Source organism: Ornithodoros turicata, chromosome 3, assembly GCF_037126465.1.
Source record: "Ornithodoros turicata isolate Travis chromosome 3, ASM3712646v1, whole genome shotgun sequence".
Taxonomy (NCBI): Eukaryota; Metazoa; Arthropoda; class Arachnida; order Ixodida; family Argasidae; genus Ornithodoros; species Ornithodoros turicata.
The window spans coordinates 77720615-77738207 of NC_088203.1; the positions used below are offsets into that span (position 1 = coordinate 77720615).

Here is a 17593-nt window from a genome sequence, read left to right on the forward strand (position 1 = left end):
TGTGCACGGCTGAAGCGATTTGGAGTGTCGGGTAACCCTATGGGATGCGAGGAAAGAAGAAAAAAAAAGAGAAAATCTCAATGAATCAAATGCTTAGTCGCGGTGCTTAGAGAAATGTGACGGGCATTCTGAAACGGGCTTTTAACCCTGTTCGAGATGGGGAACAGTTTGTGGATTATTTTTTGCACGAAAAATAAAGCAAATTGCAAGGAGAGCTCGTGTTAGTCAAATGGGTAAGCGTGATGAAAGACTGGATTACTCAGCCTGATAAGATGTGCGTGCTTGTACGGTTGATCTAAATGTCATTCACTAAGCAAGTACGTGGAATAAACGCAACTGCGGTTGCAGTGTAAGGGGCTGCCTTGATATTTAGCATGTTAGTTCGAACACAGCAAGCCATGGTGAATACGTACGTACATATATAGTTGCAAATATCTCAAGAACGATTTGCCGCGTGCAAAGTATGTTACATACGTACATATGGGCTGATTCACCCTGGGGGTAAATGCTCTACCATTCGTCCGTCGAATAACATAAGCTATGACATTGCATGTCCTGCTTCTCCTGCTCCTATTGCGTTGTTCCACTATGGGCAGATAAAATAATGAACAGATAAAACGAATACAACTGAGAGCGTTTCATCTTTAGCTTGCTGTTCGCAAATAGGCCTATAAGCTCGCGTATTCAGCAGACCATAGCGGCTTTGCGTACAACGCTAGAACTAGACACAACGCGACGTGTTGTACAGGACAGTGTTCTGGAATCATGCGCAAAGCTATTCCTGTTATTGCCGCAGTTACATGCGGATTTTAATTACGTATTATCGAAATCATATTACACCTTCAGCGTGCCTGAAGGATCAAATATAGAGCTGCCTAAAAATCGCAGAAGGGGGACGTAGTGTTTGGATGAACAGCGTCCGAACACTCAAACGCCTTAGCAAAGGTTGGGACGTTCATCGTGGCGACGTTGCAGAGAGATGCAGCTTTTCTTTCTTGATCCCGTCCAAAGGTCGTCCTGCTTCCACTGCCAACGCAATCGGGAAGACACGAGGCAATGAAAAGAAGCTGCAGGGATCGTTTCCACTCTTCCTGAGTTTCCCTGCATGCAGGAGAAGTTAACTGGTTGCGTCTTAATGTTGGAACGAACTTCCAAACTCCAGCAAAATTACGGCCACTGATTGTTTTTGTAAACTTTGCAGGTTTCGAGATGGACCATTGAAAGGTATGCTAAATGTATATATATAAGGGGGCGCAGAAGCCACTGTAACCTTTGTCTTGCACACCGTGCACCGGGTCAAGACTGTAGCAGAAACATTTCCTGAGGGAGCACATGGGCGTTAGGTGTGCTACAATGGTGCATCTGAAGGCCGGTTTCACGTCAGTTCAGGCGGGGAGGTCCCATCGACCCCTTGCATTTTCATTATTTTTTTTTATATTGAGGAGCTGATCGTACATGATCAACAGCTGTAAAATGAATAATTTCTACCGAATAGTTTTCGTGCAAAAAAATCCGGAAAATCCGGCCCTGAATTCGATTGTTTCAGGTTTGCTGTGTTTGCACGCGTATATCTCGTGAGTTTTAAAAGATATTGTAGTGAATTTTTTTTATGCTTTAGTATGCCTACAGGCAAGCAGTCCGAGCTCAAATTTTAGAGTGCAGGTACAACGCTGTGTGCTATAAAAAATGCCTTTTGTTTCAACTTCGACGCGTGATTTCTCTGGCTGTACATGTCCTTCATTACCATGTTTGGTATCAGTTCGCTCAGCGTTTAATGCTCTTTCATCTGATATATCTATCGTGCGCATACCACCTACAGATATCTGATGAAACAAGCAAATGTTTAGGCATAATTCGAAAAAACAAGGATTTTGCGCGTCTGTTTCTCAAAAAGGCCCCTTTTGATTTCGTTTATATTTTGGGAGGGCACGGCTCGATGTTAGACCTTTCATCTGACGCAAAAAAAAAACTGCTTCAAAAGGCGTACACTGGCGATTAGCGCGTTAAAACGCGACCCTACTGCGTATACGTGTCGGAGCCCGGATGGCGGTACCGCGGAATGGCCAGCCTCTTGTCGGTGTCGAAGAAAAGGGACAGCTTCGACTAATCAAAAGTGGCAGTTATGTCGGTATATTTACAGGTCTGCGAAACCGGAAGCCGTATTTTGCAATGACAGCGACAAATGATTTCACTCAGTTTTTATGAAAACGTCACTTTTCTGCATTCACTGTCCACTGTACGAGCTATGAATGTTTCTCGGCCTCCACTTTCCAATGTCTTGCTTTGCCACGCATGCGAACCTTGTACGCCACTTTGATGCGGTATACATTTACCTATTCCTTTTTCTTTCGCATTCTAAAAGAAGCCACATCCTCAGCGCATTAGATGGAGTAAATGAAAGCGGTTTAGGTGTTTTGGCAAGCACGTTATAATATCTTGTGACCCTAGGAAGACATCTTGCTCGGGTGCACGCAAGTCGGGTGTCGTGGTATGCTGCTTGATTATTTCACCGATCCTGTCATGAGCACTTTTGTCATTGCCTGTTCAAGTGAATAGTCATGTCGCGCTCGCAAAACTAGATTTGGAGGTCTCAGAGATTCCGTGCCGACTTTTAAAATGGCTCGCTGCTCTATCTGACACGTAAATCATTAGCTGCAAGAGGAACATTCTCGTCAAGCCACTCTTCAATAGCAATGGAAGTTAACAGTGAGTATGCTGAATCGTGGCACAAGTCTTCGCTCACCACACTAAAACTGTACCAGCCAAAACAGTAAACCGTGCGAGCTGTTACCACACATCTGAATATGGAAATCAGTTTTTTCCCCAGTGGCACGCTTGTATTTCGCTAGGTACCGTTCAGTTTTCAGCGAACTCGAAGTGCATTACGTGCGTCTTGGAAGGTGGATTAGTATTTTTTTATAGCGTATGGCTTTGCCCTGAGCGTCTCTAATGAAAATTATGACAAATGTGATGACTCTGGGACTTCCTTAGCTCTGAAAGCTGCAACTTCAGCACAGAACATGCGTTTTGTGCCGAAAACTCTCTGCATAAATGTCGTAAAAGGATGTAAAGCAAACTTCGTAGGAACTTGCGGGAACCCTGGAAAAAGCAACTCCTAACTCAATGTATATTTGTACAGTATGCTTATCACCGTGTAAGAAGCTCGCAAGAGAGAGGTTTTACCTCCTTTATTTGTTGACCATTGTTGTTGAAATACGGCTTTACAGCAACATAGGATTCCATTCAGATGCTTTGTGGGAAATAACGAACTTCCAGCCATGGATTCTTTCCATGATTCATTCCTTCAGCAGGACGTCAAAATTTTTCCAATGAATGGTTCTGGTAAGGCTAAGGCCAGACAGCGTTGTCTAAACAAAAGACGCATCGCGACTGGAGGTCCGCCATCCCGCGGTACCGCGATCCGGGCTCGACACGTACGCAAGCAGTGTAGGGTCCGCTTTTTAACGTGCTTATCTCCAGTGTACGCCTTTTGAAGCATAATTTTTTTTACATCACATGAAAGGTCTAACATCGGGCCATGAGGTAGCAAAATATAATTGAAATCAAAAGGGCCCTTTTCGAGAAACAGACGCGCAAAATCCTTGTTTTTCTGAAATATGCCTAAGCATTTGCCTGCTTCAGCAGATACCTGTAAAAAATATACGCACGATAGATATTTCAGATGAAAGAGAATTAAAAGCTGAGTGAAGTGATACCAAGTACGGTAATGAGTGACATCTAGCCAGAGCCAGAGAAATCACGCGTCGAAGTTGGAACAAAACTGCACGAGAGAGCACGTTCGCCATTTTTTATAGCACGGAGCGTTGCAACTGCGCGCCAAAATTTGCGCTCGCACTGCTGGCTTGCCCTGTAGGCATACTAAACCATAAAAAAAATTCACTACAATATCTTGTAAATACAATATACAATACAATATACCTGGTGTCTCAGTTAAATCCCCGAGCTAAATAATCCGCGAACCGGTGCACCAATCGAATAACTTTCTTTTTTACAAGTATCTGTCCAATACCGCCTACAAGATGCTCACCGCGTGAATGAGCGGGAGGCGCTCATTATCTAAATAAAAATTCAAATGAGTTTCGTGAAAAAAGCTAACTTCTTAAGCAGGGCGCCGTCGGCATTAAAATGGATACTACCCCTTCCGGGACCTTCAGTAGATACCTTTAGAGAAAAATCTGCAACCGAAGCGGGTCATTTGTTGCAGTAATTAATTGGTTTCAGTTTACATATTTTTGTCGCGGCTGGTCGCGGTGAAGCGCAAAAGGACGCTTTTTCACTCCCATGTCCACCAATGAATTACGTCCTTACACCAATGAATTACATCCTTTTGCGATTCGCCGCGACTAGCCGCGACAAAAATACGTAAACCGAAACCAATTAATTACTGCAACAAATGACCTGCTTCGGTGGCAGATTTTTCTCTAAGAGGTGTCCACTGAAGGTCCCAAAAGGGGTAGAACCCATTTTAATGCCGACGGCGCCTTGCTTTAGAAGTTGGCTTTTTTCACGAAACTCATTTGAATTTTTATTTAAATAATGTGCGCCTCCCGCTCATTCACGCGGTGCGCATCTTGTAGGCGGTATTGGACAGATACTTGTAAAAAAGAAAGTTATTCGATTGGAGCAATGGTCGCGAAGTATTTAGCCCAGGGATTTAACTGAGACACCCGGTATACGTGTGCAAACACGGCAAAACTGAAACGATCGGGTTCAGGGCCGAATTTTCTCGATTTTTTTTTTTTGCACGAAAACTATTCCGTCGAAAAGTATTCATTTTAGCGCTGTTGACCATCATGTACTATGAGCTTCTACATATAAAAAAATGATGAAAATCCGACCTCCCTGCCTGAACTGACGTGAAACCGGCCTGAAGTGTCCTCATGCCATAGGGCTCAACAACGTAAATTTTATTCTCCAACTTCAATGACAAGACATACTATGTGATGACTTAATGAGCAGCATTTCAGTACCATAACCTTTTGTTGACCTCCTTTAATCTAATGAAATTTGTGTGACAATATGCCGCACGTGGCGCATTGTAGGACTGCGGGTGGCCACTTAACGTTCATTGGCTTGATATACCAAGGCTCTGCATACCCAACAACGTTTGACTTCGAGGAATTTTCCATCACCGAGTACGTCTGTTGCAGTAACGGCAACGATGTACACGGGAAGGATGCATTATGCCAATCGTTAATACTTGGTGATGTATTGAACAAGGCGACGTACACACGAGAACTCTCAAAAGTTGAACTTCGAAGGTGAAGTTGAAAATCCAACGATTGATTGAAGGTAGGCAAAAGCCTGAGATCGGAAGCTGCCGGTATTTCGAACAGAGACTCTCCTCCTGTCGGTCAAGAAGGTACTGGAAGACGCCCAGTTCGAAATATCGTCGACCTCCAACCTGAGGCTTTTGCTTAAAACAACACAACTATGTGAAATAAGACAGTACTGTCCTGGTGATTTAGCAAGCTTTACAGCAGACCCATCAGATCCCATTGAAATGTGCGTGTAATGCTATCATCTCACCCCTTTTGTTTTCGACGTAGACTTCCAAACGCCTCGACGACGCTACCCATTGCGACGGCTTGAAAGACGTCGTGCGTCTCCAGCGAACCTCCGCGGCGCCGTATGCATCGAGTCTTTCGCGAATGGAACTCGGCAAGGGAATGCACGTCCTTCGCTTTCAGGCGACCAATCTCTGTGTCGTGGAGCGCACGCCAGATTTCTTGAGACATGGATATGCCCAGGGTTGCTATGTTAGTAGCTGGGTGACCCTCAGGGGAAAAGAACGGAGGAAAGAGCTCCGTCGCTGGTACTCTTAGGACGTTTGTGGATGAGTCGTAATTCGGAACTGCATCCCAGTCCTGAAAGTTGAGAGCGATTTTGCTCGTAAAAACGGTGACCATCTTGCAGGTGCTGGGCAAACAGTGGCTTTTCAAACAGGACACACTTTCATATTACCGTACAGATACTAGATCAAGAGCGACCGGTCAAGCACAACAACTACATTTCCCTGCAACAGGCATGCTGCAGCTTGAGGTAGCACGTGAGGACACTCGTCCTTACGTGGACGTTTAAGGCTAAGCTATTGCAAAGTGATGTGCGATAAAGCAAAGTGAAATCAATTTTATAGCCTACCGTATTTTCTTTCGCTGTATTTTTCAACAACTCTTATTACCGGAGGACCCATCATTGGATTGAGGTACCGCTCACGTGGGTTGTTTCATACAGCGCCTTATGGGGCGTCCAGAGATTTCCCGTGCCTGCCTCAGGAATAGCCCATATCCAATAGGGAAAAAAAAAAACGAACTTACCCATTGTAGAAGTTCAGCAGCAGCGAGTTTCTTTTTCCTCTGCCACGCAGTCGCTGCAACATTCAGATAGTTCTCCAGAAAGCTGCTCCCGCTTAGCCCCGACGAAGGACCACTCTTTTCCATCAGCTTATTGTCCGACTCCGATACTACTACGCTTATAGTCATATTCCTCAGCCAGTGTGCTGTCTGTGCCAGCCGCTTTCTCCCCGCATCGTCCGGTGCAGGTGAACGCTCGATGACGCTCGCCGAGACGTTCCGGACTTGCAAGAATATTTCCGTAGCCGTTTGTTTGGCGCTGGACGTCAGCGTTCTTAGCACGACGGGGGCTAATCCGGCGTTGTCTCCAAAGAAACGCTGCATCGAAAGGTAACACCTGTGACGTTGCTGCTGCACAAAGATGTTCGTCGATACGAAAGGAGCCATTTGCCTCGTGGTTTCCCAGGTGAGATAGAGCGTCAATGCGCCGACGTCGATGGTGTTCAGGATGCTGTCCAGGAAGGTCAGGACGCCTTGTCCAGTAATGGTTATTTTGTCCTTTAACGTGTACGAAAGCAAACTTGTTTGATTCCATCGCATGTTTAGATGCCGTACAAGTCTGTCTCCTGTAAGGTATTGAGAATACTTCCAAAGGTCTTCGATAATAATAGTTGTGTCCTCGAATTCAACGTCGGTCTTCAATGCTGCTGCTAGTGCCCGATGTACGGCAGCTTCCGTAGACTCGACCTTTTTACGGGCGAGCAGGAAGTCTTCATCGTCGCCGTACTCCCTCGTCCAAATCAGACTCAGAACATCGGAAATTAAGTTTCGATAAGCGACAGTCTCGTTTTCGTACTTCTCCTTCTGCCTTATCCAACGCACTAAGATTGGGCTGATACCAAGCCGGACTCCAACGTTCTTTGTGTGCTGCCGTGGCTCAGTTACTACATTAACATCGATATAAATGAGGATGCCGTTTTGCATGGTGCTCGCCAACTTCAGCATTATATCTAGCGGGTTGAAGTACGTGTTGTTGGCCACAATGAGGCCGTACTTCGCTTCGAAATATCGCAGGGCCTGGATGTCTTTCTCTGATTTTCCACCAACGCAGGCCTCGTAGAAGGCTATGGCTTCGGTAGTCGGAGTCTTTGGGGCGCGTTTGGACATGAGCGTCATGATCTCGCGAACAGCGAGCTCTTCTTCGAGTCTTTGACGGAGGCTACAGGAGTCGATGGTTAGAGCACCGCAGACATATTTGTAGAAGTTCATACAGGAGTCCGACTTCGTGCTGATAGTCGAGTTCATAAGGTCTGCGAGGGAACTGCAAGACTGGGAAGAGCAAGCGTTTCGCAAGATGGATGGCACCGAGACTGGAGGTACAGTGACCGCTGAGGCACGTCTAGTGGCTTGACGAAATGGGCCAATGGAAGGCTTGAAGTGAACTTTTGGAAGGATGCTTCTGAAGATACCGGGTGCGAAGTAGTTGATAAGAAGTATTCCTCCGAATAAAATAACAAACATGATGACAGCAATAAAGGCCGCAAGAATCCAGTGTCTGACGTTGATGGAAGCATCCTCGTCTTGTTCCTGAGGAGGACATGGGTTGAACTGTAATTAACTGCGACCGCATGCATCAGGGGTTGATGGGCACAATAAATGCCTACTTCGGAAGGAAGCCAAGTACCTGCTTCAAAGTCATGGACATTATTTAGGGAGTTCATATTTGTTCAGCAGTATGGGACATATTATTGATAATGGTGTTTCGAAGCATTTGGGACCTAACTTACAAGCCTCGCAAGCCTTACAAGCCTGCTGTAATTTAGATCATTTAGCAAATTGATATGCAAAACTTACCGTCGTATAAATCTCGGCCATTGTATACTGAGGTTGGTGCAGTCAAATCTCACAGACAGGGAACACAGGGTCAGAACAGAATGAAGGTGCGTCACGCGTCATACGGAACCAGGATAGCTCGCGCCCGATTTGTTTTCCTTTTCCTTCAGCACTTTTCATGCTTTCGTACACACGACGTGCAAAATACGAGTATAAATCTTCACATCTTGAGGCCTGTGCCCATGCGAGGTTTACCGTGTTAATGCCTGTGATCCAGGCTGCGATTTCTTTTTGGTTATTATGAACTCCAGCCAGGGACGCTTACTGAACGGGTTACCTCAACCCTCTGTCGATAATTCAAGTTGCGACCATAGGAGTTGCTGTCAGCTGTTGGGCAACTTGCCGCGTGCTCTGAAGACAGACTCCGAACTCTTCCAACAGGTCTTTGACATATATCACGCAGGGCAATAATTGTACAGTATAACAGTACTCGTATCACTTCTAATTTGTCGCGGCGCGTAGGGGAGACCGGGGCGAGTTGTCACACGGGTCAGTTGTCGCACTCGCTACTTTAAGAAAAAACCAAGCAGAGCAGCTGAGCCATTTTCCTGCTGTTTGTCAGCGGCGCGAGAAGAACTGAAGAAGAACTGAAGACCAACTGAAGAAATTTTCAATGTCACGGAAAGTATGGCAAGCTACACGCAGCACAAGACTTGATTCAGTGACGAGGAAGTAAAATTTTCCGTTCTTGCAATTTTCAAATTTTGCTCGACGCACACTAAAGCTTTAAAGAATTCGTATTTCCGGAAATGTTTTCACGGATTCTCAGCGGAATACTTTCCACAGTTAAGTCCACCGCTGAGATAAAGTCAGTGTGGGTGTCGTAGGGGTCAGTTGGCCCAAATCTGGTGGAGTAAGTTGTCACGTGCTTCAACTGGTAGAGCGACTGACAGCGCAAACTATATCCGCGAGGAGGTGTTTCAGTAGCTTTCTTAGTAGTCTTAGAGATCATGTCACAAGTTAGTACCACTTTCTACATTTTCAATGCCGGTCTACAGCGAGTAATGGCTAACTTGCATTGCACCCATGAATCCTGTACAGCTATAGGACAGACGTGTGCATTGTGCAAATGTAGGGCATAAGATATTAGGTTCTTTTCTGCTCGTTTAGTTTTTTTTTCGTATGCACTTCGAATGGACATTCATTTGCAATAAATCGGGGGGAGGCCATTCGAGATTATGGATGGCTATGATCGTATTGTGCTGTGAAGTTCTGTTCCATTAGCACGATCACCACTACGAGTAACCACTACGAGTCTGGAGAAAAATGCAGCTTCAAAAATTCTTTGATCAACTTATATGGTAGAAATTACTCAACCAAATAGGAAGCAGGGAATGCAGAATACTAATGAGACAAGGGAAAGGGTGCAGGCTAGCTGGTATAGATCCATGAAGAAGACCGAGAGACACGGACACAGGAGGACGACACACGTAAGTTCTCAGTTCACACGTAAGTTATTGCTGGAACATGTTTTGTCCCTCTCGCACCCCTTCGAAGATTTTTAGCTTTTAAGTTGAGATGACCAATACATTATTGCTGTGTCTGAGAACTTACGTGTGTCGTCTTCTGTGTCCGTGTCTCTCGGCCTTCTTCATGAATGCAGGATACTGTTCTGTCACTGAACCTTATGCTTTCGCGCAGATTTTGAAATTTTGAGCTATAGAACGCAACAATGGTACCTGAACCTGAGTGCAACTCAATAACGTGGCACTACTAAAATAGTCAGGTGTCTGTTTAGCAGTAGTTTATTATACTTTAGTAGTAGTAGTCTAGCAGTTACTAATGGCGGTGTAGTACTTTAGTGATAATATAGGAGGATAAAAATCCGGCGAAGCAGTAAGGAAATGTGAAGGGAAGTGCCTCATGACGAGGGCCGCCTTGCCAAGAGACTGTTCTTCTCCTGCACTCTTAAAAATGAACTTCACCACATAGCACGCTCCTAGCCAACCATCACCCCGAATGACAACGTTCTCGCTCTAGATTTGTTGAAAACGGGAGGAGGAGCCTATTTTGTGTTCATTATGCACGGCACAAAATAGGCTCCTCCTCCCGTTTTCAACAAATCAGGGGCGAGAACGTTGTCATTCGGAATGATGGTTGGCTAGAAGCGTGCTATGTGGTGAAGTTCATTTTTAAGAGTGTGGGCGAAAGTCCCAGAAGGTCCAGAAGAAGAACAGTCTCTGTTAGTAATATCGGCGGCTCTCGTCCTGTGGCACTTCCGTTTAGTAATAATAGATTATTAACGTAGCTAGTAATCTGCATTTTTTTACTGGTTCGAACCTACACTCTTAGAAATGAACTTCACCATATAGCACGCTCCTAGTCAACCATCACCTCGAACGATATCGTTATCTGCACTGATTTGTTGAAAACGGGAGGCGCACGCCTTTTTTGCGAGAATTATGAACAGCCTAAGTGTCACAAAAAGCGCGTACACTCCCGTTATCAACAAATCAGGGCAGATAACGATATGATTCGAGATTATGGTTGGCTATGAGCGTGCTATGCGGTGAAGTTCAGTTTTTGGGAGCTCTGGGGGACGCACATTCCCCCAGGGCGTCAGTCGTGACGTTGCCCACCTCTGTGAGGCCGACAGCGGTGAGCCCTTTGACCATCACCACCACCACCACCATCTCATTTTTGAGAGTGTATAGCACACGTAGTAAACAACATACATTGTAAACGTAGTAAATCGTAGTATAGCACATGTAGTAAACAACAAGTCATTCCAGCGCGGCAGGAAAGAATGAAATACAACAACACAAGCCGAACGAAACATAAAAACGACTTCGTTCTCCACGCAACAGGGAATCTCGACAGGCGACGAAAAGCAGATGAGCAGAGTGTGGCGCCGACCATAAAGTATTATGCACCATCATTAGCGGCACTCCACGAAAGTCGCATCAGCTTTCACGCGCCCTATACGAGAGGCTCGTTTTGTACGTCTATACTCTCGTTCCCCCATTTGGCGCAAATGTGGAGAGCTCGAGAGCAAAGCAGCTTTATAACCGTCACCCGAAGACCCAACCACCTACCGACGCCACTTTCTCTTGTCTGGCTAGCGTCATTTTATGTGCGCCCTCTCTCGTTACGCAGAAGACGCAAAGCTGCTTCTGCGTAACCTCAAACCAGGCCGAGTACCAGAGTGAGGAACCTGGTTTAATACCAGGACGATAACGGAAGGGGAAAGAAGAGTGTTGAAGGTAAATGGAGCTGTTGCTGTCCGAATGAGAATGTGCGCGCACACGTAGATGTTCTTCCTTTTGCAACTTTACTCGGTCCTGCGCTCTAAAAGCAACGCTTCATCGCATAAAACACTCGGAACCAATTACCATTCGGAATGATACTGCATTTCTTTTCTGATGTCTTGGGAGTGGGAACTGCATGCCTTTCGTGGCAGTCAGAAACGATAACTGTATACCACTTGGCGCACTCGTTGGTGCAGATCATGTTATGCTGTGAAGTACTGTTTTTAGCGTGGTGGATGATTGGGCTTGTTGGTGGAACGTGCCGAAAACGAGCGAAACAACTAGACAAGGACGAAAGTAGACAACAACACAGCGCTAACTTCCAACATCTCTTTATTGAAACAACTATACAAGTGACAACAGAATGACTGCAGGAAATTTTCTGTATTTAGAGTCTGCGGTGCAATGAGCGGATGACGTAATGATCGACAAATATCAACGGGTCACAACGACTGTCTCCTACGGCGAAACGTTTGGACATGTAGTGTTAAATTGAAAACAGTTGATTCGCAGTTCTCCTCCTTACTATGCTTCCCAAACGCTAACAACGGGACACGTGTACGCGTAGTGCTGGTGCAGATACCTACACCCTCTCCTTAGGTACAGTCGGCGTCACGGTTAACCGTAATGAGCGACTGCGGGACGCCACTGCCGCGGAGTGTCTGTAGCTGGGTACGAGACTAGATCATGACGCGCGTGCGACACAGCTAGTGGTGAACGTGAGTGCGAAGCAAGAGTGATTGTCGGTACGATAACAGCTCAATCGAGCACGCCGAGCTGGTGTACTCAGGCGGTATTTGTCTGAGTCCTACCACCGGCTGTGCTGTCTGGGTCTGGGCTCTGGAGTGCTCCGAAGACTTTTCAGACCACTGTTGGCATAGTTCCCCCTGAAGTCTGCCCAGGATGCATGTTTGAGTTTGAGTTTGAGTTTGATTATAGAAAAACATGCATGTTAACCCCCCAGTCCCCCACTCATTCCTGCTATCCTCTTTCCACCTGTCCACGTCTGTACACCGCTGCTAGCCACAGTTGCTTTGCGGCGCTAACACAGTACTAAAAAAAAAAAAAGAACTAGTCTAACCCAGTGCCAGACGTAGTCTCGAACCCTGAAGCTAACGCTTCGCGGCGATGGCGTCTGCGTGGGCCACAGACTCGCGCGTTACGATTAAGTTTAAACGGAGGCCGTACGACTGTGTAATACACATATTCGTAGGCGCTCAAATATTTGGAAGCGATACACATCAATATTTCTTACGGAATACTTTCAAGAAAAGGTGCCCGCACTGAATTTACTCTCGTGCGACAACCTAACACCTAACCAACAAACTGCACAACGTGAAAAGCGAATTGCCCAAAAACCTGGCATCATGTCTTCGCAGACAAACAACCATAAAAGGAAGCACCCATCTCCCACATCCTCAGCCCAGCCTATATCCCCCCGTACCTGTCTAACAGCAACCAACATCGTGGAAAAACCGAACAGCAACGCATCTCCCCCCTTCCCGCCTATAAAAACGCACCGTGGCCGAAAAAGGGCGGCACCCAGGACGTTCATCATGGTCGCCACATACACGTTACGACAGGCCAAATGGAAAGCCCTTTTTCCCGCGCAAAATCCGTTCGTTATGGATGCCACGTAGAGTGCTCCTTCCCGCACCGTTTTTCTCGGCCTGTCGAAGGAGAGCCGAGACAAAAGAAATGGCTTTCGATTCTCGGAGGGTTCGCCCCCAGCTCTAGTTGTGTCCGCTTGCGGTGGTGGTGGAACAGTGGCTGCCCACTTCGCGTCTCACCGTCCACAACGTTGACATATGACTGTGCTGTCAGGGCACCCTTACACGGACCCTGTTTCTCCATAGACTTGCTCATGACGTGCGCGCTTGTGGAGAGTTGTTTCGTTTGTACGTCGAGATTGGAACCGTGAGATGCGAGGTTTGAAGAATAGGGATTGAAGATTGTAGAAATGTAGACGCAGTTGAGGTAGTGCATTAGGAGGAGTGCTGTGCTGGACGAACGAAGGCACGCTGGGCATTGGGGGTAAAAGAGAGAGAGATATATAGAAGAAAACTGAAACAAACGGGGGCACCCTGTGCTCCAACACAACACACCGCTTGTAGTTCTGTTATGGTGCACTCTTAAAGCAGAACTTCACTGCACAGCATGTTCCTGGGCAATCATCATCCCGAATAATGTAGTTCTCTCCCCCGATTTATGTTTAAACGGGAGACGTATATGCATTTTTGCGGCACTTATGCAGTTATGCTAGTTGTCACAAAAGAGCGTACGTTTCTTTTTCCACGGGTGACCTTCAGCGTGTTATGTAGTGGAGTTGTGTTCTAAGAGTACGCGTCTGTCGTAGTACCAACATCTTCCGTCCAGTGCAGGTTTTAATACGCTTTCTCGCTGGGGATTATTCCCCAAAATTTGTCCCGTTTCGCCCTATCTCGTCCCGTCCGTACCGTAACACACCCCTGTCCCTTTCGCTCATTTCTCCCCACAACGTTTCTGGCGTAACAATAGCGGACGACGCCATGCCTCCACTCACGCTTATTATCCCATGCGTTGAGATGCAAATATTAATTGAGTTATGTTCATTCCGGTAATAGCTGGAGGCTTGCATGGACGTCTTCGTCTACCTTGCGTTATCATCCTTACGAGAAGTGATTCTTACACGTTCAGATTACACTACGCTACCTACGTCCGCTTCATGTTCTACAGATATCGGAAGACAAAAACCATGCTTTCGAATAGTGGTCACCCTTGAGCTTATATGTAGCCGCCTATAAGTTATGTTTTTCGAGCGCACAAGTTCCAGTGCAGCCTGCATAATTCGTGACCGCGTACTCTGTTGGCTGACATGAAGTTTCGATAAAACCGTGATAGCTTCCCACCGTGCCTTCCATAATCTTTTTCATGTCACGTCAAGTTCGGACCTCTGACAGGGTACATTACCATTTAACCAACGGAGGCTACGAACCTCGCATTGATTAATGGGGCCCATGTTCCACTAGGCAAAGTACATAAAACAGGCCGGTCATTAACTATTCAGCGCAGTGGGACTGCGGGCTTTAACCCGCTTATTGTTAAAGGGCCACGCCCGATGATTTCTGGTCGTACGTCTCATGGTCGTCTCGTGATTAGCTTCGATTGGCGGGCTCGTCCTTTGACGCTGCGTCGACTGTTTGCATGGCATGGGTCTATCCCTTTGGGTTTCCTTCTTTTGTTCCCGAAGGAAAGTGCCGTTTAAGCCAAGACAAATCAGGCTCTCGAGGAAACGGGAAAGAGAGTACAAGAAATGAGCAAGTCGAAGAATGGAGGTTACGGCTTTGCAGCATGGTTTAATTGAAGATTCATTATGAATCGAATTCCGCGCCGTTTGCGTCAAATCAATTTGTGTCTCGCAATTTCGAAAGCGTGTGTTTAGACGTATAGACTTTCCCGTGTGGATTTACGCATGATTCAGTGTTTATCACTGTAAGTCGCACTAATTATGACAATGAGCAATTACGTCGTCACAACTACCACAGCTACCTAATCAGTTCTCTAGTGAGCATGGAACAGTAAGAAATGTTGAATCTTTTTTGTCATGCAATAGATGAACCATCTACTGGATGTACGAGTTGTCAACGGTACATTTTTGGTCGTCACATTAATATCATTGTAGTTGTAGTTTATTTAGTATTGACGTAGTTTTTCAGCGCCATAACTTTCTTCATTTGTGATCTCTTGTAGCACTTTATGTTTCGTAATATTTTCTTTAATACGTATGTGCTTGCTGCTAAATTTGGGCGGCGGGGCTTTCCCAAGTTGCCCTTTGGCAACCTTTTCGCTGCCATCCTGCAGTGTACAATGGTAAACTGCAGTAAATAAAAAACCCGTAGCGCCTGTAATTAGATAACACGGGAAGCTAATGTGAGTTAGGTACAGAGAACCAGGTACAGATTCGCTTGGGTATGTTACAATCAGATTAGTTGTTAGGAGATGTTGCCGCACTTGGAAGCACGTACACATTTCAAATACATATAACATTGAGGTGTTTGAGTGCGTGCTGCTTGATTTTATGTGGGAGAACATTCTGGAAGGAGTTCACCACATAACACACTCAAGGCAAATCACTGCCCAGGATGATACCGATATTATCATTTTTTACTTGAGCACAGAGCGGGGCGTACGACTTTGCGTAACCTCGAACGTACACGCAAAGCGTTCGCACCGGCTCGTGTGACGTCGTGGTTAGGATGAACGCCTTACACGCCGAGACTGAGAGACGACGTGGGTCTGAGGTTTCCCCTGTGTTTTCCGGCATACTTCCATGACGAATGTCGGCACAGCTCCCCCTGAAGTCGGCCCAATACGCATACTAACCCCCTGTACCACACTCCTTCCGGCTCTCCTCTCCGTCTGTTTACGTCTATACGCCGCTTAGCCACAGTTGCTTCGCAGTGCTAACACGAAAAGAAAAACAAAAAAGCGCGCTCCTTCAGTGCTGAACAAATCAGAGCGTAGCTAACAGTATCATTCGGAATGATGGCTGGCTAGGAACCTGCTATGCGGTGAAGTTCTGTTTTGTGGAGTGCACCCATACGCAACTTCACATCTTCGTGCGTTGACGCTTTTGAAAGAGTGAAGCTAAAACTCAGGCCAACCCACAGACACTTGCCATCTCAACATCGTCTGCGCTGAATATATTTCAACGGAAGGCTGCATCTCGCGAACGAGCAATTGCAAAATGACTCTCCAGTCGAATCTCTTCCCCGGAAGGTGTATTGGGTTTCGCGCATCCAGCGAGGACCCGCGAAAATGGCAACCCGTTTATTCTTTCCCAACGTCTAAAACGTATAAATTCCCGCACGAAGGGGCTTTCGGGATTTTCGTTGCGCACTAAAGCCGAAGCAGCTTTGCAGGCGAATAGATCGCGACGCCAATGGGAAGTGACGCTGGAAGGAGGAAAAGGCGCGACGAAAAATTGATTTGGGGCGAATAAAATCTTTGCCTGTCCCACGTTTTATCGGCTGTCAAGGCGCGACTATCCCGTACGATGGCCGAAGAACACTTCCTTTATTCTACGTCCGCGTACGTGTTCGGAATGGACCAATCCCGTTGAGAAGGCGCCGCTGCCACCCCCTCCGGCAGTTACGGCTGTTTGTTTTATGGGCTTTTGTTGTCAGGCTTGCGGACGGACACACACTAGTTGTCGAGTGTATGTTTGTATTGGGGGTGAGACTCTAAGAAATGGGTGTATTTGGCTAGAGCCACGTTTATTGATGGCAGTTTTAAGGGTGGGAGTACGCCGCTGCATATCTTGTTTGTAGGAGACACGGCAGGCTTTTGGCTACTGAATGGTCGCGTTTGTTTTGGCTCAAGTCGTGAGGTTCACTATGTACAAATACACGAGCAGTGGCATGGCCGAGCGGGTTAAGGCGTCACGCTCGTTGGTGGTAGCCAAGGTCGCGTGCTGAAGACTGGGAGGTGGTTGGTTCGAACCCTACCACCGGCTGTGCTGTCTGAGGTTATCCAGGTGAATGTCGGCACGGTTCCCCCTGAAGTCCGGCTCAGGACGCATACTAACCCCTTTATCCCCCACTCCTTCCTGCTCTCTTCTCTCCATCTGTACGCGCTCATAGCCACAGTTTCCTCGCGATGCTCACACAGAATTAAAGAAAAAAAAAGAAAAAAGCAGTGTAACCCAGTGCCAGACGTAGTCCCGAACCCTGAGGCTATCGCTTCGCGGCGCTGGCGCATGCACAGGCCACAGATTCGCGCGTTACGGGTAAGTCTAAACGGAGGAAACGACTGTGAAATACACGTATTCGCAGGCGCTCAGATACTTGGGAATGATACACATCATTATTTCGTACGGAAAAACATATACATGAGACAGGCAACCTTACGCAATGCGTGCTTGGTTTATTGATTGGACACGTTGCAATTATGGTGCCTTTGCGTGTGGGACAACACTTTCACGTGTTCCCACTGCAATAACACAACTCCAAAACAGTATCCCATTTACGCCATCCTCTATGTGTTGTTCTCTACGATATGTGTTCGATCGCGTTATCACATGGCAACGAGGAATCTTATTGACTGTGCTTCTTGTGTTATCACATAACACTCAGAAATCTCATTCTATCTAGCTTGAAC

At 46.5% G+C, this 17593-nt stretch overlaps 1 protein-coding gene across 1 annotated transcript; it reads right to left on the minus strand.

Moving 5' to 3' along the window:
* Positions 1-782: 782 nt before the first annotated feature.
* LOC135387375 (uncharacterized) lies at positions 783-8284 on the minus strand. The gene is made up of 4 exons (XM_064616598.1): positions 8169-8284; positions 6339-7901; positions 5551-5888; positions 783-1101 (listed from the first exon to the last, which is right to left on the minus strand). Exons 1-4 carry the CDS (start codon positions 8187-8189, stop codon positions 876-878), a joined length of 2148 nt encoding a protein of 715 aa, XP_064472668.1. The 5' UTR covers positions 8190-8284; the 3' UTR covers positions 783-875.
* Positions 8285-17593: the final 9309 nt, after the last annotated feature.